The following is a 25,375-nucleotide window of genomic DNA, read 5'->3' as shown; positions in this document are numbered from 1 at the left end:
TGGCAAGATATTTTCACTGGATATATAGTTTTGAAAGAAAATTTCACTTGGTACATAATTCTAAGATGATGGTTATCTTCTCTCAGGACATTGTAAATATATATACATATATATAATCTCTTTGCCTTCCGGCTTCCGTTGCCCTTGATAAAACGTCAAGTATAAATTTGTCACTTCTTTTTTCCTGTGCGGCAGACAGAAGCGTTTGGACTTTATTCTGAAAGGAATAAGTAGATATGAAAGGTTTTTAAGCACTAGGGTGACCTAGTGAGATCTGCCTTTTAGAAAAGCGTACTTCGGCATTATGTGGATACTGGGTCGGAAGACAGGACAAGGGCAAAGGGTGTGTGTGCTGGGAGGGCGGGCGGTCAGAGAGGTGGGACTCGGTCGGGATCGATTAGGTAGGCTGTGGGAGCAGGAGGGGCACGGATGACTCCAGGTTCCTGGCGAAGATGAATTCAGCGAAAACAGAAGGCGCCGTTTGCGGTGGGCAGTTATGACGAGTTCGTCCCGCACCTCAAGATCCTTTCATTCCACAGAGTTGAACGCCTACTATTTGCCGAGCGCCCAACGTGGTGAGTGTGTGCCGAAGCAGCAGTGAAATCCGTCCCAGTGTGCTTTGATCCGCCGCGGCACACGTGCCGTGAAGGAGCGCCAGGCCGGGGGGCCCTCGAGGCAGCACCCGCATCTGACCCGGGCGTTTCTGCACTGCCGCCTACGGACCGACGGTCGGACGGGTGGAACAGTGGACGTGGAGCGGTCCGTTCAGAACTGGCCAAACTGCGCCGCTCGGATGCCGGATCTAGAGAGACCGCGGTGCTGCGGAGTCGGGACACTACGCGAAACCTCGGCCATCCCCGCCCTGCTGCAGCGCTGTGGGTCCGCGCCGCGGCCCCGCCAGCTCCTGTGTGGGAGGTAGGGCAGACGGCCTCCTCGCTCCGCTCGTTTCCTCATCTGCCCAATCCAGGCCAAGCTGTTTCCGGCCCATCAGAATCACCGAGAGGATTTTAGGGAACATGTTGTTAGGAGCCGAGAGGTGCCTAAGCCAAATAAGTTCCGCCGGCCGGGTCTTGAGTGAATTGCACGCGGCCCCCACCTCTCAGGCGGGGCGGGGCCCCAGCAGGGGCGGGACCTGCCGGGAGCGAGCCCAGCCCCCGCCCCGCCCGCCTCCCGCGCGCTCGCTCGCTCGCTCACGCGGAGGAAAACGTTGCGCAGGTTCAAAAATGGAGCGTCGGCTGCGTGAGGGAGCACGAGGGGGTGTGCGCGCGTGCGTGTGCGCGTGCGCGCCGGGGAGAGGGTGACGGGGACCCCGCCGGCTCGAGCATCGCGCGCCGCAGCCGCGGCCCCGCAGCTCCGCCCCCGGCCTGGCCCGGCCCAGCCCCGGGCCCACTTGTCCACTGCCCCGCATGGAGCTGTCAGCCATCGGCGAGCAGGTGTTCGCTGTGGAGAGCATCCGGAAGAAGCGCGTGCGGAAGGTGAGGCTGCCGGGGGGCGGCTCCCAGGACCCCTGTGGAGTCCCCTCGTGTTCCCAACACCGTTCCCTACACTCTGGGGTGAGGGGGAATATGGGGCGGGGGCCCACGCAGCCCTGCGCTGCTGGACTCGTCTCCTAGCCTGTGCCTCAGTTTCCCCCGGCACCTTGTAGCTCGAACAGAAGCAAAGTTGTCGTTCTACGATGCTGGGGGCAGCTGAGCCCGCCAGAGCTGGAGATTATGATCGGACTGTAGGGATCTTGAATGCCGTCCTCCCCCACTCTTCCCCCATTCTAAATGTGGGGAGACTGAGACCCAAGCTGAGAAAACGGCTTGTGCCTAGTGCCTTAGTGTCGGAACTGGGTTTCGAACACAGGACTCTGGACTCTTGGTACAAGACCTTTGAAGTTGGAGGCGGGGCTCGGAACAGTCTCCAGCCTCTAAAGTCTAACCGCTGGACTTGGACCTTTTCCGATTTTCTGTACATCCCCACCTCCATTTTTCTCAGTCTCTTCCAGTGCACACCCCTCTGTTTTCCCCACCCCAACTTTAGCCCCACCCGGCAGGGCTCAGTGTAGCCGCCTACACGCTCTGGCTTCCTCGAAGCTCCTCCCCCTTCATCTCCAATACACACACCCTGCAGAGTTCTGCTGAGTTTGGGTCTCCGCAGCCCCGAGCTGGATTTGAGCGGTCTACACTTTCTGTGCACATGTTAGCAGAGAGGGCTTGTCCAGACTGGAGGTTGGAAGTCCAAGGGGAAAGTTTCTTTCCTGGCACTCACTACCTTCTTTTCCCTGTCTCTTCTCTGCAGCTCCTTGGGAAGCTCCAGCGGGAGGGCTGGGAGGGGTCTTAGAGGTCACCGCCTCCCATTTGACAGAGGGAGAAACTGAGGCCCAGGCAGGGGAGGTGAACCGGTCAAAGTCACAGACAAGTTAGAGATAAAAGTAGAGCTGGGAGCTCAAGTTGGCTGATTGCCAGCTCATCGTCTTTCTAAAGAGAAAACTCAGTCCTGTCATCTTGGGCCAAGGCTCAAAGTCAGGGTGTGGCATGAGCTTCTTCCCCCATCTCTGATGGAGTGGAACTATCTTCAGGTTGGGGTTGCCCCTCCCCCTTCTCCCATCCTCCAAAGCTTCCTCCACTTTTAACTTATTCCAGGAGCCCAGTGCTTTTCATGAAGTGTAACCTAAGTGGTACAACGATTACCACCTTTGACTTGTGGCCTGAGGGGTAATGCCAGAGAATGAAGAGCATCGTTCCTTCAGCTTTTCATTCAAAATAAGTTTATTTAGGACCTGTTATGTACCAAGCATCATTCTAAGCCTTAGGGGGAGGATAAACCCCTTCTCTCGCAGAGCTGGCTTTCTGGCAGACGAGACATGCAATGAGTGAGGAAATAAAAGCAGATGCCTTCCAATGGGACTGTGTGCTACACAGAACGAGAACGGTGAGAGGGTAGGGATGGTATTAGAAAGGGTGGCCAGGACAGGCCTCTTTGAAGAGGTGACATATTAGTCTTAAGTGTGGAGGGGTTTCACCCATTAGCTGGGGTTGAACTAAAAACTTTATTTTTTTTAGAGAGAAGGGAGAGAGACATGAGAAACATCAACTTGTAGTTTCATCACTGCATCACTTTAGTTGTTCATCGATTGCTTCTCATACGTGCTTTGACTGGGTAGCTCTAGCCAAGCCAGTGACCCCTTACTCAAGCCAGCAACCTTGGGCTCAAGCCAGTAAGTAACCTTGGGCTTCAAGCCAGTAGTGACCTTGGGCTTCAAGCCAGCAGCCATGGGATCATGTCAGTGATTGCACGCTCAAGCATACAACCCCGCGCTCAAGCTAGTGAGCCTGCGCTCAAACCAGATGAGCCCGCACTCAAGCTGGGGACTTAGGGGTTTCAAACTTGTAACTTCACCACTACCGGTCAGGCTAGAAACTTTTAAAGGCCCTTTTTTAGCTATGAGGAAGGGAAGGTTGGGCTCTATTTTCTAACTACGGGAGGGATGACCATCATTTCTGTAGGTGGAGATTTTGTCAGCCTTTTCTGGGGTCCTGCCAGGGTCTTTTGAGTTGAGAGTCCTAAAGTTATAAAGTCACCTCCTAGAAAGGGGACTGGTGAGATTAGAGCTGAGGAATTTTCTATGATTTGGAGAGTCTTCTGATCTAAAAAGAAAGTTATGATCTTAGCACTCAGATTCTAGACACTAGATCTTTGGTGATGCACATCCATGTGGTCTCAGTTTCCCCGTGTGGGACGTGATGTCCGAGCTACCACAGGAGCCCCACAGGTGTCTGGGGCCAGATGCACTGCTGTGCTCTAGTAGAGAAGGTGGTCTGTGGTGGTCATGCAGCAACCAAATTTTGGGGGGAATCTGTGGATTGGTGGGGGTCTGGTGGGGGTTCTCTTCTGTGTGTATATGTTGGGGAATATCTATCTGCAGAGGGGATTACACCTACTGCCCTGCGAGTGGTCATCGGGGCAGCTGTGGATCTCACTGTGTCTGCTTCTCTTTCTTCCCAGGGTAAAGTCGAATATCTGGTGAAGTGGAAAGGATGGCCCCCAAAGTAAGGTCCTTTGTGTGTGAGTCTGCCTACCTGTACCTTCCTCCAGTCACCTTTTGCCCTCTCTTCTGCCCAGCTTTTAGCTCCAGCTGCTCTAGAAATTGGTCAGTGGGCCTTGATTAAATCATCTCCATTAGCTTTCACTTGCCCCTCTGCCAGCTGAGGGGCTTGGAGCACGTGACAGTCAAGGTGGGCACCAGCTTCTCTTCCCACCTGCTCCACTCTGGTTAAGTTCTGTCTTCTGCTTGGAGGTAACCTTCCCCCTCCTGGCTTTTCCTGGTACCTGGGAGGTGAACGTCCAGCATTTTGGGTTCAGAGATGCCTGCTGGCCAGATAGAGAGGTCCTCAAGCCACAGCAAATACAGTGTTGGGCAGGGGTTTGTGAAACTGGGCTAGCCAGCAGGGTCCTCAATGCCATAGAACTAGGGACAGAGTCTGAGCCCACCTTGCCCTTGGACAGCACTCTCCAGTCTACAGAGCAGGTTTCCATACAGCCTTGTGAGGCACATGGGGTAATATTCTGTAAAGATGAGAAAACAGGCTTAGAGAAGGTAATCAGCTTGCCTTAGATCACACAGCAAGTGGGGGCAGAGTTGAATTAGGCCTCTCCATTTTCAGTTATTTCCTCTGTGCCTTCTCCATCCAGAGTTCGGGGGACATGTAGCTAGATCTAAGACGTCTCCCAGTTTCTTCACCTCTCCTGCTAAGGCCCAATCAGGAACCTTCACACCAACCAATCACCTCCCAGCCTGGAGTTGTTGAGGTGGGTGGGGAATGAGCAAGTCGTGGGGCCTCCCCATTGGTCTGTGGGTGCCCCACCTCCCTGTCCTGCCTCCTAGACTATAATCCCCTTCTGCCCAGAGACTCTGCTGTCTGTGTCAGGTGCTTTCTGCTGTGCTGGTGGTCATGGTGGTGGTGGCATAGGGGCTGACCTGATATTGGGTCCTTAGGAGCGTCTTGGGGACATGGTCAGGAGGGACAGCAGAGAGGAAGATGGCCCATGCTGCCTCAGCTTTTGTTTTTGCAAAATGGCTTCAGTAGTCCAGGCCCTGCTCTCCTCACAGGTTTCTTCACTTTATGGGGTAAAAGGCTTGGATGCATGTTCAGGGTGACTTGCAGGCATCCTGATGATTGGGCTTGGTAGCTGGCCAGCAAGATAATGCACTTGTCCATATCTCCTGCCCCTGCTGCCCATTCCCATACACCCTGGGAATGAAGGAGGGTGCCTTCCTCCACTGGGCAGATGAGAGGTGGACTTCTGGCTGGGTGAAGGGGCAGTACGAGTGTGGGTGCCAGGGCAGCAGCCGGAGTATTGGCCCCTTGAGTACTTGCTCCCCCTAGCTTCTGCACCAGGAGGCATTGCATCAGAGTGTGGTCCCATCACAGTGGCCTTCAAGACACTATTGACTACTTTTCCTCCTCTGTAGACTCCATCTTTTGAAAGATTTCCTTCTGTAAACAGAGGTACTTATCAATTAAAAATTCCTTTTATTAATTCCAAATAAATATGTCTGCCCATCAAAGCTTCCATCAGCAGGGAAGGACCTAGCTTTCCAAGAGTAGTCTCTCCGTGTTTCTATCCTAAGCCCCAACCCTAGGACCCACTTGTTTTTTAACATGCTGAGATCACCAGATGGGCCCCCGTGACTGCTGTTTATGACTCCCCCACAAGGATTCTGAGATCCCTGTTTGACCAGGTGACCTGGTGCACCTCTGGTTCCCCCAAAATTTGGTCCTGAGTTCCTGTCCAACTGTGAACCCTAGGGCACCTAGGCCCCTAACATAGTGGGACCTTTGCTTCCTTACCTCCAAACTAGAATAGTAAAGCCTCCATCACAGAGATGTTGTGAGGATTAGATATTGGTTAGAAAGTACCTGGTACTTTCTCAGCCCACCAAGCATTTAGTAAATGTTTGCTATTAATAGTGTTAGAAAGCTCAGCTTCCAGCCTCCCCCCCCCCCCCCCCAGCTGGGAGAAGGACCTCGGGGATTCCATTCCTCACAGGAGCTTAAAGTGGCCTAGAAGTCATTTAGCTCAGTCCGCAGATGGGGAAACTGCGGCCCAGACAGAGGAGGTCCTTAAAAAATATAACTGAAAACCCAAGACAGTGTGGTCCCACTTCATGCCATCCATTGTGTCACCCCACTTTACTTGAGGGGAAACAGATCTTTAGTCACATGGAGAAGGAGGAGAGCCAGGGCTCCTTTGTAAACCATTTGGTCTTCAGTTTCCCCTCATCTGGTGGCCCAGCTTGAAACAGAGGCTGAAAAAGTGGGTGGGGAGTGGATAGTTAGGCAGGCTGTATCCTGCAGGCCTAAGAGCCCTGGCTAGGGCAGTGCCAGCCTCAGTGGGGAGAGGTGTCAGAATCTCCTGCTTCACAGCCCCCTCCTCACCCTGACCTGGGAGGCTTGTATTAACAGAAACAGACAGCAGAATAGTAAGCCTTTACATACTTTGCCTATTTTCTGTCCAAATACCAGACAAATGACTGCCCTTCCTCCCCAGCAGGTGGGGTAGAGGAGCTATCCGGCTAGTTCTGGAAGGTACAGCAAATGGCACAGAGAGAGAGGCTGGGGTCGTAGGGCAAAGAATATTAAATCATAAGCTGCCGGTGCTCAGCTCCAAGGAGACCCTCAGACATCTCATTCTCATTTGCAATCTGCCCAGGACTGCTATCCTTCCTTTGCCACATGTGAATGCTACCACATCTTCTAGGGAGGACTGCCTCCATGGAACTTGCCTAGTGATATTGTCAGAGGGCACAGCAATAACTGGGTTACTCCTCAATAAGCCCCTAATATGATCAGGCTTTGGCCATTTAATTAACTGACTCATGGCAACCATTTTACAGATTGGGAGACACAAGCCCCTAGCAGAGGAGTCCTTGCCCAACTGGGATGATTTGAACTACAGGCTGCCTGATCCCAGGGCTTGGAGACCTAGCCCCTTTGCTACACAGTAGGCTGTGGTAAAAGTGACCATGAATCTCTTGTGTGTTGGCCTGATGGCCAGTTCAGTGGGAAGTGTTCAGGCTGTGGAGCCAGACCAGCCTCTATATATTCAACAACTGTGTGACCCAGGGGAAAGACCTCAGCTTCTTTGCACTTCTGTCTCTGAAGTGCAAAATAAGGCCCTAGCCTCAGGGAGCATTGCCAGTGGCTTCCCCAGACAACCAGAGGAAGCACTTTTTTCTTCTCTAACACTGGGTTTAGGCTGCAGCAGCATAGTCTAGGATTCGGACCTCTCAGATTTTTGCATTCTCTAGGCTTTTGAAGTTCATTTAATGCTTATTTGCTATTATAATGTACCACTCTGAACTAAGTGCTTTGGAGGGCTTTACACATCTAATAGTTACATCAACCTTAAAAGGTAGAGTATTGGTAGCCCCACTAAACGAAAGGGCAAACAGAGGCCTGATACTCTAGCACAAAGCCACCTTTGCTGGCTTGTCGCAACCCTGCGGCCCCGCCTTCTCATTTTGGGCGGCATTCTATTGGAATGGGGGGTTGGGCTGGGCCTTGCTCTGTGGCGGCCCCGCCCCCAGCATGGCAGGAGTCTGCGCACACCAGGCTCGAACAACCACCAGTGCTTGTTTATCCCGCGGAGGGCGGGGCTTGCGATCACGTGGACGTGTTTACCTCGTTTTGGGCGCACGCTTAGGCGCTACTTCTGCGTGCGTGCACGCGCGTGCGCGCACCCTCGCAGCTCCAGGCTGCGGACCGAAGACTGTTTGGGCTCGGTACGCCCTCCACCTCGGCACATACTCATTCTCACTGCACACCCTCTCCAGCCGGCCCGCGTTCCCCTACGTGTGGACCATTCTGCCTGCGTGCTCCTATCCTTGCACCCGGCTGTTCCCGAATTGAGTTTGCCATCGCTGTGGCCTCCATTTTAAGGAAGACTAAAGTGTTCGACACACTTGTGCAGTCCACCTCCCCTTGCTCTACCCTAGCACAGAGTAGGGCCAGGCTTCCCCTGCTACATCTAACCCTGTGCTATTGCCTCAGAAGCCACGGATGGATGTCCAGGCCAGTAGCGGTTTCCTTTGAATCTGCCAACCCTTTCTGTGCACAGACTGCCAGGCCCCGAGGTCAGACACTGAGGACTTGGTCAGTCAAGGCAGTGCCCCTCTCCCAAGGACATCCCAGCTCCATGGGGAGCCACATAAGGTGGTGTGTGAGGTACCCAAAAGTAGAGAGGGTGACCAATATTCAACTGAGTGCCAACCACAGACTGCCCACTCACTGTCTCAGTGGCCTTGGCAAGATGCTTACTCTCTGAGCCTGTGTTTTCATCTGTAAAATGGGGTCACCTACCTCATATGGGTGTTAGAAGCAATGGGTGGGTGGGTCCCTGGCAGTATCCTGCTCGCACTCCTGGCTGTTACTGTGGAGGTGCTAGTGACTTTAAGATGAGGAAACTGAGATCCAGGGAGATCAGAGACTTGCCAGGAACCACAGATCAGTGACATCAACAAAATATGGGCAGGGCAGTGGAGAAGTGGGCCGGGCAGAGAGAACTAGAGCAATGTGGAAATATTTCACCAGCTAGAAAAAGAGGGTGAGGCAGCCCACAGCAGGAACACAAAACCCCCCTTTCTGGTAACTATGTAGTTCTAGCTGAGGAAATTTAATGTTCGTTTTGAGAAGGAAGGTTTAGAGTCTTGTTGCCTCTAATTACTAATAGTTTTACCCAAACTCTGTGTGTGTGTGTGTGTGTGTGTGTGTGTGTGTGTGTGTGTGTGTGTAAAATGAGTTTCAGTTTCACATTTCTTCAGGGTGAGGGAAACGGCAGTACCTTCTAGAGCCATTCCCAGGGCACCTTGGAGCAGGACCTGGGCTGGGTGTTCTGGGGAGGGGTTACAATCTGCCCACGAGGACGCTGGCTGCATTCATCAATAATTATGGCAGATCCCAAGTGCAACAGTAAGAGGGGAGGGTTTGTCCTGCTAGGAGTGGGACAGCTGGGAGAGGGTATCAGGGAAAGCTGTAAGGTCCTGGCTCTCAAAGAAGTAGGAGTCCTCTGGAGGGACTGGCATCCAAGAGGACAGCACAGCTTGTACAAAGTCAGAGAGCTGTGACGGCACCTGATCAGGCTGAGCATGTGGCACTTGGGTATGGGCTGTAAGGTTCTCAGGGCATCTACCTTCATTGCTGAGTCAGAGCCAGATGGGACCAACAAGACGTAGCTGTGTGGCAGTGTCAGTGGAGAAAGGAGCAGAGGATTCTGTCTTTGGGCAGCTTGTTGTTAGTGTCTAGATTGAATGCTGTAGGTTTCACAGTCCCAGGACAGTGTAATATGAAGGTTTCAGGTCAGTTGGTATGGAGGCCATGGGGGCAGGGGCCATGCCCAGCTACTTTCTGCTTTCTAACACCTCTCTAATACCTACTTCTCTCTTCTTATCCAGCAGAACTCGCTGCTGCCTCAGCCAGAATCATTGTCCAGTGCTTAGGTTTTGTTTGTGCATATACATGTGCAAGTGTATATATAGGCATAATTGTATGTATATTTGTATACATGCACATATACACACATACACATGTATGTTATAAGTTTTTAATTTCTATGTACTAGCATCTGTTTTCAGCAACTGATTTTCCAATTATGGAAGTCATATACAGTTTTTAAAAAAAATAAAATTATATGTGTGCTTAAAGGCAGATACTAAGTAAAGAACGGTGCATGTGAAATAAGGATGGCTGATGTGTGCCCAAGAGGGAGAGAGCAGTTCAGCCTGTTGAGAGAGGAGGGGCTGGGGACAGCAACAGTAATAAGCACAGAACACTTCCTGTATGCCAGGCCCTGCTCTAAACACTTGGACACATAAACACTTTTTTCAGCACAGAGTCCTTTGCACATGGGGAAATGGAGCCACAGAGATTTTAGGGAAATAGTTCAAGAGCTTTCAGCTATCAAGAGCAGAACTGGGGCTTGAACCCCAGCAATCTGGCTCACAGCCCTTCTCTTTACCACAGCCTCTTGCCTCTTCTAGGAAGGAAATATGGGGCTTTCAGGTCCTGCCCTCTTCTAGGCACCTCAGGCTCTTGAGGTGGACAGAAGGTCTAAGTGGGAGTTGGACACAGACTTTTATAGGGTGGTGTGTTCAGTGCTCAGAATGAGGGGAGTTATGGTGTCATTACAGTCCTCGGGAAGCTCCTGACATAGCTTGGCTGGCCAGAGACAGCTCCTGGGAGTAGTGACAATTTCCTGTACCAGAAAGGGGTGAGGGCCTGCAGAGAGTGGGCCCTGGTGCAGCAGCTTTGTGTGATTGCCAGGGGAGAACAAAGACGCTCTGACCTCTCGTTTCTCTACCAGGTACAGCACATGGGAGCCAGAAGAACACATCCTGGACCCCCGCCTGGTCATGGCCTATGAAGAGAAGTAAGGGGCTCAACCTGCTATGGGGCTGGGCAACAGGCAAGGGAGCCTGCTGGTGGCTCAGCTCTGAATAAGGGGCATGAGCATGATGGGTGGGGTTCTGCTAGGGACAGCCCAGCCTAGTCTAGTCTGCAGCTGGAGGAAGGTGGTAGGCACCAGCTCCACTCTTCTGCTGCTGGGTGATGTCAGCCACTTCCCTTCCCTCCCTAGGCCTCGGTCTCTCTGCTGTAACTGGGCCACCCCAATAACTGCTGCTGCAGCTTCTCCATAAGTTAAGGGTTTCAGTTGCGGTGATGAATGTAAATATGTGTCATAGCAATGCCCTATGCGTGAAGGGCAGTAATATCAGTACTGCCCAGTCATGCCCTTGGGGAGAGATCAGAGGCATGCTCCTCAAAGATTCTCTTAGAAGGGTAAGGCAATCTGCTGAAGCTTAGGAGAAAAGCCTGGGGCTGGGGGAGGGTTGGCTTTGGAGCAAGGAGAGCTGAGTTCTGGTCCACCCCACTTTGTTCCCTCCTGGTTGAGTGGCCCTGACCAAAGCCACCTGGGTCTGTCTCTCACATCTGCCAGCGCTCTGCTGAGATTCACAGGCTGGTTAGTGATTGGCAGCTCCTCCAATGGCCATGAGGGCACATGTCAGCACAGAGCCTTTGACAGCATGTCCTTTCTCCTGGTGCAGGGCCCTTTGAGCAGATTCTAGCCCTTCCCTTCTGCTGTGTGAATCCAGTTACCGACCTCCTGCCAGCAGGCAGCCCACGTCCTGCAGCCTCTCCCCAACCACTGCCCTGTACAGTGTAGACCATTTCCTACAGTCACCCCCATTCCAGTAACCTCCTGAGACAGGCCGAGGGTCTCGTCAGACAGATGGGGAAACTGAGGCACTCAGGAGCTGTGGGATTTCTTCAGCAGCCTCACAACTGGGAAATAGCCCAACCAGAGCTCAGCCTGGGCTCCTGACTGCATGTTCAATGCCCTTGCTCTGCCCCTCAGGCCCCTTTCTCATTGCTTCTGCCCCAGGAGGACTCCTGCTGCCCATTCAAAGGACCAGTTCTCACTGTTGCTGCCTTTGAAAATGCGAGTGCCCTTGTCCCACAACTTCCTTCTGGTTCCCAAGTGTTTGTGGGGCCTTGACCAAAGTGGTTGTGACCCTGGGAGCATCCTGTGGAATACCCTGGAATGTGGCTCGAAGAGTGTTGGGCAGGCATCAAAGGCTGGTTAGAATGCTGGCTCTGCCACTCCCCCAGCTGTGAGGTGTCGGGCAAGGCCTTTCCCTCTCTGAGCCTCTGCTTCCCCAGCTGTAAAATGGGGATACCATGTCCTTGTGGGGCTTTCTTAGGATGCAGAAGTATTTGAAAGAACCTTGCAAGCTGGTGAGTGTGGGCACACACATGTGAATGTCTTCTGATGGCAATTAGTGGTCAGCTAGTCATTCCTGGATTTGTTCAGCAAGTCTTGATTGTGGTCCTGGTGTGTGCCAGGCACTGTTCCGGATGCTGAGGTCACCGCAAGGCACAAAACAACACACATCCCTAACTCATGTGACTTACATCTTGGTGTGGAGACATGCAATAAAAAGTACACTGATAAATGTGTACGGTATCAGGTGGGATCGCTGCTACAGAGGTAGAGCAGGGGACAGGGAGAGGGATGGGTGGGTGCCAGTTTTCCTGGGTAGTTAGCTGGTGGTGTTTGATCAGAGACCTGAATTAAGTGAGAGTATGAGCCCAGTAGGTATTTTAGAGAACATCTGGCTGGGTAAAGCACAGTGAGTGCAAAGGCCCTGGGGTGAGGACTGTGTTTGAAGAGCAGCATGGAGGCAAGTGTGGCTCTGAATGTGGCTGACTGGAGTGGTGTGAGCTGGGAAGCTCTGGGGATGGAGGGGAAGGGAGAGACAGTCATGGGAGAAGGGCAAGGGCATCTGAAGAAATGCAGTTCAGGGAGGGCAGGGTAAGTCCTGGTAGAGGAACGGCATGATATTGGAGTCAGAAGTCAATAGGTGAGGAACAAATCAGAGCTCGGAGACTTCTTCAGACCCACAGTGTGACAGTCTTACTCCTTCTCTGTCTTGGGGAAAAGGAAGTAAAAGGGAGTGATGTCCATTTAACACATGCTTTGTAGGGTTTTAATGAGACTTGGAGGGAGGCGGTCATGGGGGCTCTATGGGGAGTCCCTGCACACCAGGAGGGACTGAGGGCACTCTGGGCTTATGGGGCCATGACCCCAGGGGGCCTCTGCCCTTCAGCCTGGACACAAATAGAGTGTCCAGTTCTGACCGATAGCAGACTGAATTGGCAAGGACTGGACAGAATGCAAGCCCGCACGTCACCCTCTCACCCCCACTGCCCACTGTTGTAGGCAGGAACCAGGGAGCGGGCTGCAGATTGGGAGCCCAGATCAAGTGGCCGGCTGAGTCAGACTGGGATCTTGGGCCTGACCCTTCCAGGTTTGGGACCTGGAGCTCAGCCTTTTCTCCAGGGGCGGAAGGTCTAGTGCTTTGGCATTGCGTGTTTCGTTAATCTCTCTGTGCCTCAGTTTCCACAACTATAAAATGAGGGTAGTAATAATGCCTCTCTCATAAGATGGCTGTGAGGATTGAAGCCTTCAGAGCAGTGCCGTGTGCGGTGTTCAGAACATGATGATAAACAACTCACAGAAATATAATAAGCCCATTATTATTATTATTATTTTCCAAGGTCCTTCTCCTTTTCTCCTTTCTGCTTCTTCCTCTCTTTCCTTTTTCTTCCCACTCTCTTCCTCTTCTTTATTATTTTAGTCTTTCTGCTTCCCATTATCATAAATACCAGGGACCTCCCTTGTTCCCCTTCAGAGCCCTGGTGAACAGCTGAGCTGAGAACCTCTTGCTCTAGACAAGGACACTGAGGCCCAGAGAAGGGAAGTGACCAATCAGTCAGGGTAGAACTGGGCCTGGAACTGGGGGTCCTGGCACCCAGCACTGGGTTCTGAGAGAAGAGTCTCAGCCTCAGGGGCTTGGGAGGTCTGTCCTGGTTAGCCGCCTAGAGTGGGTATTACAGTTCCCTGTGTGCTGCTGTCAAATGCTGAGTCTAGGTCCCCACATTAGGCCTGCTGAAGCCCACTCCACAGAGGGGGAGGGCCCTCCACCAGGTGCATTATCTCGAGGAGCCCTGGACACTGATGTCCTTGGGCAGCTGCTACCTAGAGAAAGGGACAGTGGAAACAGCCTTTTGGGATTTGTGGGTTTAGCTGAGCTCAGATTTGGAGACTGGCCTAAGGTCACACACCATAAGGGCAAAAGGCACTGTTTAACAAAAAACTTGACTTCTGTGGCTGAAAGACTTTTTAAAAGAAAGGGTTTATTGGGCCATATACCAGCCCGAAAAGAGCAGGTCCTGGGGCATGAACTCTAAAGCCAGCAGCAGCAGGGCTGGGCGGAGAGGTGCTGCTTTTTTATAGGGATGGGGAAAAGGAGGTTTGTAGTTACTCATATGGGAATTAATGCAGTAATCAATAAACAATTAATACAAGACTAATCTCTTTTTCTCATACTCACAATTGTAAACCTACTATTGCCCACTCCAGACATTATGTTTTGGGGAAGAAAGATATAAGTTTTGATAGATTTTACATTGGCTCCAGACAAGGGGCGTGGGAAATGGTGAAGCAGGGGCAGTTCCTTGATAGTTGCAAAGACTATAAGGGAGAAATACTACTTTTGATTGGTTTCAGGCAACAGTCCTGAAAGTTCTGCACAGGCAGGATGTGCTGGTGACTGGCATTGGGCTCATGGACGCTTAGAGGCTGAGTCAAGGCTCCAACATACGTGAGGAATGGGAGCGGTCGTTGCCAGCTCTTCCCAGGCTTACTGCTCTGTCTCTCTCTCTCACTTTATGGCCTGCTGGAATTTAAGTTATATCTCAAAATTTTTCTCTTGTCACGGTGCACCCCTGCCCTCACATTCCTGCCTCTGACCACATGGCCACTGCAGTGGGGGCCGCAGAAAGTGGGAATGGAACGAAGTGAAATGGGGAGAACGAAATGACTGAGGTGCCCCCCCCCCTTTCAGGCACTGTTATTGGCATCTCTGGTGATTTCTGGTGTGTGTTGTGTGTGGTTTGTTTGCCTGCTCTGGTTGTGCCTGTGTTTGTGCGTTTGGGATGTGGGGAAGGCGCCCAGCAGAGGGTCTGTCATCTCCTAGGAACTCAGTACAGGCTAGTTTTTCTCCCCTTCCCCAACCAGACAGAACAAACGGGGATCCCAAGTGGGAGGAAGGACCATTCGCATTCTCATCATCTGCCCTGACAGTCAAGGCAAGCTTGATTGGCAAGTTTCTGTATAACCCTCCTAAACGTGGAAGCTGGAACTACATGGGGGGGGGGGGTCCCAGTGGCATGTGGAGCAGAGCTCTGGCATGACCCTGGAGCCCAGGAAAGAGCCACATATTTTTGGAGATGCAACCTGAGTCCCACCTCAGCAGTGGGGACCAGTGGCTGTGCCATTCCCTTTTGTCAGCTGGGAAGACCGAGGCCCTGGGAGTTAAACATGAGACCCCTTGTTATGGCCTAAAGAGAGCAACAGGGAGGAGCCCCTACCCCATAGACTGCAGAGGGCAGGGTGGAACGGACATCTTCCTTTCCCTTAAATGTCACCAGTGTTTCCTTTTCTTCTGCCATCTACTTTACACCCCAGGGAAGAGAGAGACCGAGCGTCGGGGTATAGGAAGAGAGGTCCGAAACCCAAGCGGCTTCTGCTGCAGGTAACCCGCCGGCGTTGGTGCCCACCACAGACCCCCATGCTTATCTGCAGTGCGCAGCTATTGAGCTGAACAGCTGCCCTCTTCAGCCCCACCCGGGCACTGGGGGCGGGAGGCACTTAGCGGGTCCGGTCCAATGGAATGTGGGGCTGGTGCTTCAGGAAGGCAATGTGGGGGGAGGTGCTGTGGTGGGAGGGAGGGTGAATATATGGCTAATGGGTGCCTAGAATTCTGAAAGCTTAGAATATTGTAAATGAGTCTTTTTTTTATTTTAAAGATTTTATTTATTCATTTTAGAGAAGGGAGAGAGCGAGAGATAGGGAAGGGAGGAAGAGCAGGAAGCATCAACTCCCATATGTGCCTTGACTGGGCAAGCCCAGGGTTTCAAACCAGCGACCTCAGCATTCCAGGTTGATGCTTTATTCACTGTGCCAGCACAGGTCAGGCCTAAATGAGCCTTTTTGATAGTCAGTCCCCAAAACACAAAATTGTAATATTTGATATTCTTAGAGACAAAAACAGTAGAATTGAGGAAAACTCGGGAGCCTGAAATTTTAGGATTCAAGCTTTGGAATGTCCTAGAAACATTGTTTTTGAGTGAGAAGAACCTTCAGGCCCTCCTTTTCTAATTCTCTGCCACGGTTGGGGTCTAGACTTTGACTCACTGTTACTCAGGTCTTGGGGGCGCTTTGCTGACCTCACCGCTTTACACTGTAAAGGTGATGGGGTCTGAAGTGATGTAGTTCTGAGCTTTGAGGCAATTATGTGATTAGCTTCCTTGAGCCTGACTTTTCTTGCCTGTGAAATCGGAGTGATGGCAATACCTGCTCTCCTTAATGTAGTGAGGCCCATCCTGGTGGTTGGAGCTCAAAATAAGTCTTCTCAGTCTATGTGCAGTATGAGCCATATTCACTCTCCTGTCCGCTCTTAATTGTGAATCATGTGAGGCATTTGCCAGAGTAGATGGGCTGCCCTTCACGCAGTGGGCGTGCTCCATGGGGCTGGTGTGAACTGCGCCCCAGAAAGGAAAGCGGCATCCGTCAGACACCTTCTCCACTCAGCTCTGTGCTCAGTGCTCTTACAGACGGCATGCTTACCTGCCCAGGGACCTCGAGCAGAGGTGGGTGGTCTATTTCTGTGTAACAAATTCCCACCTGACCAGGGGACTTAATGCAGTAAACACTGTGATATCTCACAGTCTCTGAGTCAGGAATCCGAGAGTGCTGTAGCCAGCTCTTCAGTGATTCTGGTTTGGGCTACAGTCACGATGTTGGCCAGGGCGCTCCTCGGAAGGCTTCACTGGGGCTAGAAGCTCTGCTTCCAAAGTGCTCTTCATGGGGGTGTCAGGGCGTGTCAGTGCTGGACGTTGACGGGAAGCCTGGTTCCTTACTGTGTGGACCTCTCCAGAGGGCTGCTGAGTGACCTCACAGTATGGCCACTCACTTCCCCCAGAGTGGGTGATCCAAGAGGGAGAGCAAGGAAGAAGCACAGTGTTTTGAATGACCCAGCCTTGGAAATCCCAAACCAGTTTTCAGTGTGCGAGGGGATACTCAGGGTGTAAATTCTCAGAGGCGAGAATTGTTGGGGTTGAGGCATCTGGGTCTGGCTACTGCAGCTTCTTCACCGCTCATGGACGAAGAAGCTAAAATAAAACTCAGGTAGGCCAGCAGTTGTCTCAGGGTCATAATGAGGCGGAGAAGGCTAAAAATGAGTCTCCCTTGCGGAATTGTGGGAGCTCACTGGGCTTGAAGGCAGGCTGAGGGAGAGGGTTTTGATAAAGCTGTATATAGGAGAAAAACTCTAGCATTGTAGTATTTTCCCAGTACTCCCTGCCCCCAGTTCAGCCCTCCTCCTGTCACCACAACAACCTGCACACCCAGTGATGGGTATTAGCAGGTGGGACTAGAGAATGGAGCCTGCACATGAGATGTTTGATCGACAGGTCCCATCTGATGGCCTTGCTCTCTTCTTGGCCTCTGGTGAGAGGTGGCAGTAGAAGGGACTGTCTCAGTCCCTCCCAGCATTTTAGCACCAAGGATCTTTCTTGGACTTATATAAATTACCCCCCAAAGTCAATAAAACAAACACCCAAATTGCAAAACACCAGCCCTTGAATAGTGAAAGAACCTTCCTTTCAGCTTGTTTCGGTAAGAATGAGGCAGGGCATCAACAGAAGGCTGGGCCTGCATGAGGCCTCGGCAGCTAGGACTGAGCAGTGCCCTGGAGGGACCCAGGGGTGCCCGTAGGCTGCTGGCAGTGCCCCGCGCCACTCAGTGCTGTGTGTCCTCGGTTAACTTGCCCAAGAACCTTCAGAGCCCTTTGTCTCACACAATCTCCTGAGCAAGCTGTCTGTCCCAGCTGTGGGGGTCCTTTAGTGAGCAAAGATTCCTGTCTTACAATGAAGAATAACTTGTTAGTTTATCTGTTACATAAATCCAGATCTTTTTTTTGTACCTCTTGTATGCTTCTTCGCTGTGTACCAAAGGCATATGCCCTTGACCACCACCCTGAGCTCCTTACAGACCCCTGGGGAGATGAGGCTGCCCTCAGGCTGTAGGGCTGGGGCTGGTTAGGGTGGCTCTCTGTTGTGGCCTGGGGTGGGGTGATGGCTGGCTCTGGGCCATGAGACATGGGGAAGGGCACTGAGGCGGGAGGAACAGCATGAGCAAAGGCGCGGTAGTGGGTGGGTGGGCAGGGCTGACCCGCCGTGCCCTGGCTTGCCCCCGCAGCAACTGTACAGCATGGACCTGCGGAGCTCCCACAAGGCCAAGGGCAAGGAGAAGCTCTGCTTCTCCCTGACGCGCCCACTCGGCAGCGGGAGCCCAGAGGGGGTGGTCAAGGCGGGGGCACCCGAGCTGGTGGACAAGGGCCCCTTGGTGCCCACCCTGCCCTTCCCGCTCCGCAAGCCGCGCAAGGCCCACAAGTACCTGCGGCTCTCACGCAAGAAGTTCCCGCCCCGCGGGCCCAACCTGGAGAGTCACAGCCATCCACGGGAGCTCTTCCTGCAGGAGTCACCGGCCCCGGATGTCCTGCAGGCAGCCAGCGAGTGGGAGCCTGCTGAGCAGCCCCCTGAAGAGGAGGGTAAGGTAGCTCAACCCATGGCCCAGGCCCAGAGACCCTCAGAGCTGGAAAGGTCCCTTGAGTCATCAGGTCCAGCTGGCCTAATGTCCAGAGATCTTTCTGTGGTCCTGCTAGGATGAGTTCTCATCCAACCAAGAGAGAGAAATATAGTGACCTCCTCCCATTTGTCTAGTCCTGAGCAAGGCCCTGACCTGGCTGGAGGCTCAGAGGACAACCTTGTGTTGGGGGGTGGGGAGTCGGCTGCATGCTGCCACCGTTTCCCACCTTCCCCACCTATTGTCAATGCTGTCTTCTGTTTGTCTTTCTCCCATGGCTGTAGCAGATGCAGACCTGGCCGAGGGGCCCCCTCCCTGGACACCTGCGCTCCCTACAAGTGAAGTGACAGTGACCGATATCACTGCCAACTCTATCACCGTCACCTTCCGCGAGGCCCAGGCAGCGGAGGGCTTCTTCCGAGACCGCAGCGGGAAGATCTGAATCACCGTTTCTACTTTTCTTAAACTGTTTTCTTTTGGGCTTGGGGTGGGGACTTCCAGAGATGGGGAGGGTTGAAATTGAGTAATTATTTTATTTAAAAAGATGGAACAGGAGAAGGGGGGAAGATCCCAACACTCTCCCACCATCTTGCCCCTTTCTCTGTGGGTTATGTTTACAGGGAGGCCTCCGGGTCTGTTTCTTGTAGTGGGGTGGAGAGGCCTGGCAATACTCTGTAAGTTTGGGTACCATCTCCAGGGCAAAATGGGGACAGGGCCACCCTCCCCTGGACACCTCCATCACCATTCTAGAGACACAGCAGCTGGTCCGAGGAACTACAGGCGCATGAAAGGCCCAAACCCTCCTCGGGCAGCCCACCCTAGCCTTTCCTTTCTTTTTCTTATTTTCCTTTTCCTTTTTGGGGGGTTGGAGGGAGAAGGGTTTTTATTTTTAACTTTGTACTCTTAGCTTGTGGTGGTATTGGAGGCTGCATTTAACCAGAGTGGTCAGAGAGGGAAAGGAAGAGAGGTTAGAGATGGCTGCAATGTGTCCTGTGTGTCCAGTACTCTTCAGAAAGGTTGCTACCTTTCCAAGGGCAGCTGCCAGCAGTTTGCCTTCTGCTGGGAGCTCCACCTTATCCCCCATCACTGGCCTGTGAGGGACACTCCCGCCTAGTCACTGGCCCTCCTGCCCTAGTGAGTGCATGTGTGGGATGGCAGGCATGTGCACTGGGTCTTGCAAATCTCCTGCTTAGAAACGCTGATTGGGTGAATGTGGGGTGATTCACAGCACAAAAGAACTTGACACGAGCACCCCGTACTCACCCCATCTGGCACAGGCCATAATGTGACAGGACTTAGCCCAGATCCATTTGCAGAGGCCCAGCCACAGAGAAGGACTTCTGCCGCTCTAGGCACACAGATGTGGTTTGTGGCTTTACCTGGCCAGCCGCAGGTGTGTACGTGTCTGCAGATCGGCTGAGCGTAAGCATGGCTCTGAGTACTCGGGCCCTGTGCTTCCCCCTGAGGGGTCTTGTTCTCTCTGACTCAGGTGACTTTTCAGCCCTTCCCACGCCCCTCCAACTCAGCCAATGTTGGGTGTGGGTGGTCAGGGACAGAGGGAATGTCCCACCACCTCCTCAGGGCAGCCTCAACTCCCCCATACCCTTTCTTCTACACCCTGTGTCCCTTTCCCACTCACCCTACATGCCAAAGCTGGGGCTGGCCTTGGTTTGCTGTGGGGGAGCCTCTGTCACATCTTCCTGTGGTCAGGCTGTTCACAATCTGGCCAGGGGCTGTGTCTGCCAGGAGGAAGGGCACTCATTTTCTAGTCTGCACAAGTGTGCCCTGTAGACTGGTAGTTTCCCTGGCAGTGAGGAGTTAATTCTCCCCTATCCCAGCCCTGTAGGGAGAAAAAGCTACATGAAGTGGTACACCAGGAGAGCAAGTAAAAGCTTAGCTCCCTCCACCACCCGCCATTGCTGCCCACCGTCCAGGGCTGTGTCCCTACCCCACTGTGTCCTGAGGCAAGGATCGGGCAGTTTGTCCCCCAGGTCCTTCCTGCATTCCCGCACCAAAGACAGCGACACCCCGTTTCTGTTTTGGGTGTCCTGCTGGCAAGATTTTCATATCCCTGGTCTCCTCTTCCTCCTAATCCTTCATTGTCCAGGGTCAATTCAGTGCTTCCATTGCGAGACAGGCCCCTCTGGGTGACTTGATTCACCCTCAGCCTGGGGAGTTGAATCTAGAGGAGCGAGTGGGGGTGGGTCAGGGAAATGAGGGGCAGCTGTGAGACCCCTGGAAGGGGAACTGCAGCTGGAGTTGGGCACTCCCCCAGGACAGGCTCCCAGCAGAGGTGAGGGTGCTGGAGGGTAGGTGGGCAGGGAGGTCTCTGTAATGGAATGATCATGGTTTGGGGCATAGCTGACAGCTTCCAGTATGTCATTCTTCCCATTCCCCAGGGGGCACAGAACCTCTTCCTGCCTCATGGGCACTTTCAAAGGGCTCTTTGTGCAATTTGCAGGATGGGGGGTTGGGAGGCCTGTGGAATGAGGAAGCTGTTTTTCTGTTGGCAGCAACAGAACACTTCTTGCCTCTTAGCCCTCTGTGGCCCATGGGTGCCCTGTATCTTGAAGGGCTGAACCCTGCAGGGTCCAGCCCTCTGCGGGAATGGCTGTTGCCTGTTAGAACCTCCCACCAACCGGAACAGATACCTCTATGAGGGGTTGCGTGTGGCCTTGCAGGCCTCCTTCCGTCCTTGAGTGTCCCAGACCCCCTGGGGCCCAGCCTGAGAGGGAATGAGGTGGACACTGACTTCCCTCTCCACCACCACTCAGAAGGCCACTACTAGAGGGGGTGGGGCTTAGAAAGATTGGACCACCTGCTCTCCATCCCCCAGTCCCCACCCATTTGGATATGGATGGTACTTTTGCTGTGGGATTAGACAAGGAGAATGCTCTCCACCCATGGCAAGGCTGCTAGCTAGTAAGGCAGCAGCCGAGCTCTGTCAGGCAACACAGTGACCATCGCCCCATTGATCCTATTACCACCTTTCTTCTCCCCTGCTGGTGGTGTAGCTTTTGCTTTATAAGTGGCCAACCTGGCCTCCAGGTCTCAGCACAAGAACGCTTCCTTTGCACAGAATGAGCAGTGAGCTTTGTTCAGACAAAATGAATGTATTTGGGAGGGTTGGGCATGATTTGACCCCCAGCATACATGGGTGTGTGTTGGGGAGAGCCAGAGTGGATGCAGAGCTTGGTTTTATTTTTGTATTGATATTGGTAAGAGACTGTATAGCATCTATTTATTTAGATGATTTAACTGGTAAATGAGAAAAAAAAAATTAAAAATACATTAAAGATGATTTAAAAAAAACAAACCACGTTCTTGGGCATTTAATTCCTCCTTCGATTGTGTCACAGCTATGTAGAGGAAAGAGCTCCAGCACCAGGACCCGGCCTGGGGTGTAGGTTCCAGGTCTGCCCGGTACTGATCAGGACCTTGGACAGGTCATCTTTGTGACCTTCAGATGTAGAGTGAAGATTAATTTGGTGATGGGTTGGAAGTGGTTGGGAACTGGAAACAGGAGTGTGGATGGATGCATGCCCACCTTTGTTGTCAGGGTTCAGAGGAGAGGTGTGGGTAGGGATGGGTTTACCAAGGGTGTGCTTCTGCTGTCTCTTAGTTCATATGGGGGGGGGGGCAGTGTGGGACCCTGCTGGCAGCTCCTCAATGACTCCATTTAGAAGTTGGGAGACTTAGCCTGCCTTGTCCTCAAGTTGGAGCCTTGACCCTAATTTTGGATCCCCAAGAAAGGTCCCATAGGAACCCTGGTGCAAATGTCCATCCTGACTCTTACCTGCCCACAGCATTCTGCAGTGGGCACTATTGCCACATTCTGTTTTATGGATGGGGACAAATACTTAAGTTATGGTTAGCTACTCAAATCTGCATAGCTAAGATAGTGAGTCAGAAATGTGAACCTGTGTCCCACTGAAGTAGCCCCCCTTTTCCACAGTTTTACTTTTCTATGGTTTCAGTTATCCACAATCACGGTCCAAGAATATTAAGTGGAAACTTTCATAAATATCATAATTCATAAATTTTAGTATGTGTGCCTTTCTGAATAGCGTGATGACATCTCGTGCCTTCCCTGTCTGTGCTGTCCAAGACGAGTCGTCATTGGCCCAGGGTTTGCACCCATATGTGCATAGCCCCTTCCCCTATGCACACTAAGACACTTAGTGAAATGTAGAAAAGAAAGGCTTTTAGCAATAGGTAGCTTTAAAAGGCTCTTAGCATAAGTAACTTTATTTAGTTCCTCCTCCATCTTTAAGTGACCCCAGAACTACTTTTTCTAAAACTCCTTACCCCCAGCCTTGAAGTTAGTTTTACCAAATTGCAGATATGTCAGGGGTCGTAAATCTTAGAATGTTTAGAAATGTTTTTGTTAGGCATGCAAAAAATTTATCACTACTGTGTTATCATCTTCAAAACGTATGGTCTTAGCGTTTAGAAATATTTTTCCTTAAATTGATCCTATACATAAACATTACAAGTCAGTAAGATTTAATGAGTTTGTTGGTGACACGAATGAATGTTTCATTGCTTGTTTTTACCATGCTTCGCTGGGCTCACCCTCCTCCCCATACCCAGTCAGTATGTGATTTTGTCTTCAAAAGCTAACTTCAAACTGTGTTTAGAGCCACATGATTTGACTGACTTAGGTCTCTCTGTGGTCGCTGGCTGTGAATAAGACTCCTTTAAATTTGTACTTGGATGTGGAGTGTTGTTGTGAGTCGGGGGCGCAGAGAGAGAGATCAGCAAACAGAATCATCAAGGACTAGCAAAGGACCACCGCTCGCTCAGGCAAATGGCCCTGAGTTCATGCAGTGTCCTAATTTTATTCACAAGACTTCAAAAAGCTTGTTTACTGAGAAATTGGCATAACATCAAGAGTAACTTTTGCTTAAAGATACATAGTGTGCACCTGCAAGATAGCTTAGTAACAACATAATATCAGAAGGCATTAATTGCTATTGCTTCTATGGATCCCACAACATTCCTCTCCTTATCTTAAGGGATAAGGAAATTACAGAAATCTTATGAGAATGTTTTACTGAGAAAAGCCCAGCAACTGCCTTCAGTCACATAGACCTGTTTCAGTGACCCGCCTTCAAGTCACAAAACAACTTTCTTGGCAAAACATTCATTTCTTGTTGGCTGTGTTTCCATCCAAGGCCATGCAGTGGGTTATTCCACTACAGTGGAGAATGTTTGTATACTCTCGCTGGTTTAAATGCAACATTAGTAGTTGTCTCAGTGTCCAGAACCGTAGGGTACAGGGACCACAGGGTCATGGCCCCAGTAAGCCCAGAGTGCCCTCAGTCCCTCCTGGTGTGCAGGGACTCCCCATAGAGTCCCCATGACCGCCTCCCTCCAAGTCTCATTAAAACCCTACAAAGCATGTGTTAAATGGACATCACTCCCTTTTACTTCCTTTTCCCCAAGACAGAGAAGGAGTAAGACTGTCACACTGTGGGTCTGGAGAAGTCTCCGAGCTCTGATTTGTTCCTCACCTATTGACTTCTGACTCCAATATCATGCCGTTCCTCTACCAGGACTTACCCTGCCCTCCCTGAACTGTGCCACCTGCATTTCTTCAGATGCCCTTGCCCTTCTCCCATGACTGTCTCTCCCTTCCCCTCCATCCCCAGAGCTTTCCAGCTCACACCACTCCAGTCAGCCACATTCAGAGCCACACTTGCCTCCATGCTGCTCTTCAAACACAGTCCTCACCCCAGGGCCTTTGCACTCACTGTGCTTTACCCAGCCAGATGTTCTCTAAAATACCTACTGGGCTCATACTCTCACTTAATTCAGGTCTCTGATCAAACACCACCAGCTAACTACCCAGGAAAACTGGCACCCACCCATCCCTCTCCCTGTCCCCTGCTCTACCTCTGTAGCAGCGATCCCACCTGATACCGTACACATTTATCAGTGTACTTTTTATTGCGTGTCTCCACACCAAGATGTAAGTCACATGAGTTAGGGATGTGTGTTGTTTTGTGCCTTGCGGTGACCTCAGCATCCGGAACAGTGCCTGGCACACACCAGGACCACAATCAAGACTTGCTGAACAAATCCAGGAATGACTAGCTGACCACTAATTGCCATCAGAAGACATTCACATGTGTGTGCCCACATTCACCAGCTTGCAAGGTTCTTTCAAATACTTCTGCATCCTAAGAAAGCCCCACAAGGACATGGTATCCCCATTTTACAGCTGGGGAAGCAGAGGCTCAGAGAGAGAAAGGCCTTGCCCGACACCTCACAGCTGGGGGAGTGGCAGAGCCAGCATTTTAACCAGCCTTTGATGCCTGCCCAACACTCTTCGAGCCACATTCCAGGGTATTCCACAGGATGCTCCCAGGGTCACAACCACTTTGGTCAAGGCCCCACAAACACTTGGGAACCAGAAGGAAGTTGTGGGACAAGGGCACTCGCATTTTCAAAGGCAGCAACAGTGAGAACTGGTCCTTTGAATGGGCAGCAGGAGTCCTCCTGGGGCAGAAGCAATGAGAAAGGGGCCTGAGGGGCAGAGCAAGGGCATTGGACATGCAGTCAGGAGCCCAGGCTGAGCTCTGGTTGGGCTATTTCCCAGCTGTGAGGCTGCTGAAGAAATCCCACAGCTCCTGAGTGCCTCAGTTTCCCCATCTGTCTGACGAGACCCTTGGCCTGTCTCAGGAGGTTACTGGAATGGGGGTGACTGTAGGAAATGGTCTACACTGTACAGGGCAGTGGTTGGGGAGAGGCTGCAGGACGTGGGCTGCCTGCTGGCAGGAGGTCGGTAACTGGATTCACACAGCAGAAGGGAAGGGCTAGAATCTGCTCAAAGGGCCCTGCACCAGGAGAAAGGACATGCTGTCAAAGGCTCTGTGCTGACATGTGCCCTCATGGCCATTGGAGGAGCTGCCAATCACTAACCAGCCTGTGAACCTCAGCAGAGCGCTGGCAGATGAGGGAGACTGAGACCCAAGTGGCTTTGGCCAGGGCCACTCAGCCAGAAGGGAACAAAGTGAGGTGGACCAGAACTCAGCTCTTTTTGCTCCAAAGTCACACCACCAGGCCCAGCCTGAACAATGTTTCATAAACTGGGTGGCTTTAAGCAACAGAAACG

At 52.0% G+C, this 25,375-nt stretch overlaps 1 protein-coding gene across 5 annotated transcripts; it reads left to right on the top strand.

The window, feature by feature from the left end:
• Positions 1 to 1,069: 1,069 nt before the first annotated feature.
• CBX7 (chromobox 7) lies at positions 1,070 to 20,094 on the top strand. 5 transcript variants are annotated; one of them, XM_066358439.1, is made up of 6 exons: positions 1,070 to 1,475; positions 3,991 to 4,034; positions 10,348 to 10,413; positions 15,076 to 15,142; positions 17,869 to 18,225; positions 18,543 to 20,094. In XM_066358439.1, the coding sequence occupies exons 1-6, from the start codon at positions 1,407 to 1,409 to the stop codon at positions 18,600 to 18,602; spliced, it is 663 nt and encodes a 220-aa protein (XP_066214536.1). In that variant the 5' UTR covers positions 1,070 to 1,406; the 3' UTR covers positions 18,603 to 20,094. The 5 variants fall into 5 exon arrangements, with proteins under 5 accessions (XP_066214536.1, XP_066214535.1, XP_066214534.1 ...); XM_066358438.1 differs by having other exon boundaries at positions 1,071 to 1,475; positions 18,540 to 20,094; XM_066358437.1 differs by having other exon boundaries at positions 1,074 to 1,475; positions 17,869 to 18,220.
• The last annotated feature ends 5,281 nt before the right edge of the window (positions 20,095 to 25,375 follow it).

Source organism: Saccopteryx leptura, chromosome 1, assembly GCF_036850995.1.
Source record: "Saccopteryx leptura isolate mSacLep1 chromosome 1, mSacLep1_pri_phased_curated, whole genome shotgun sequence".
Taxonomy (NCBI): domain Eukaryota; kingdom Metazoa; phylum Chordata; class Mammalia; order Chiroptera; family Emballonuridae; genus Saccopteryx; species Saccopteryx leptura.
This window is presented reverse-complemented; position numbering and strand designations above follow the sequence as displayed.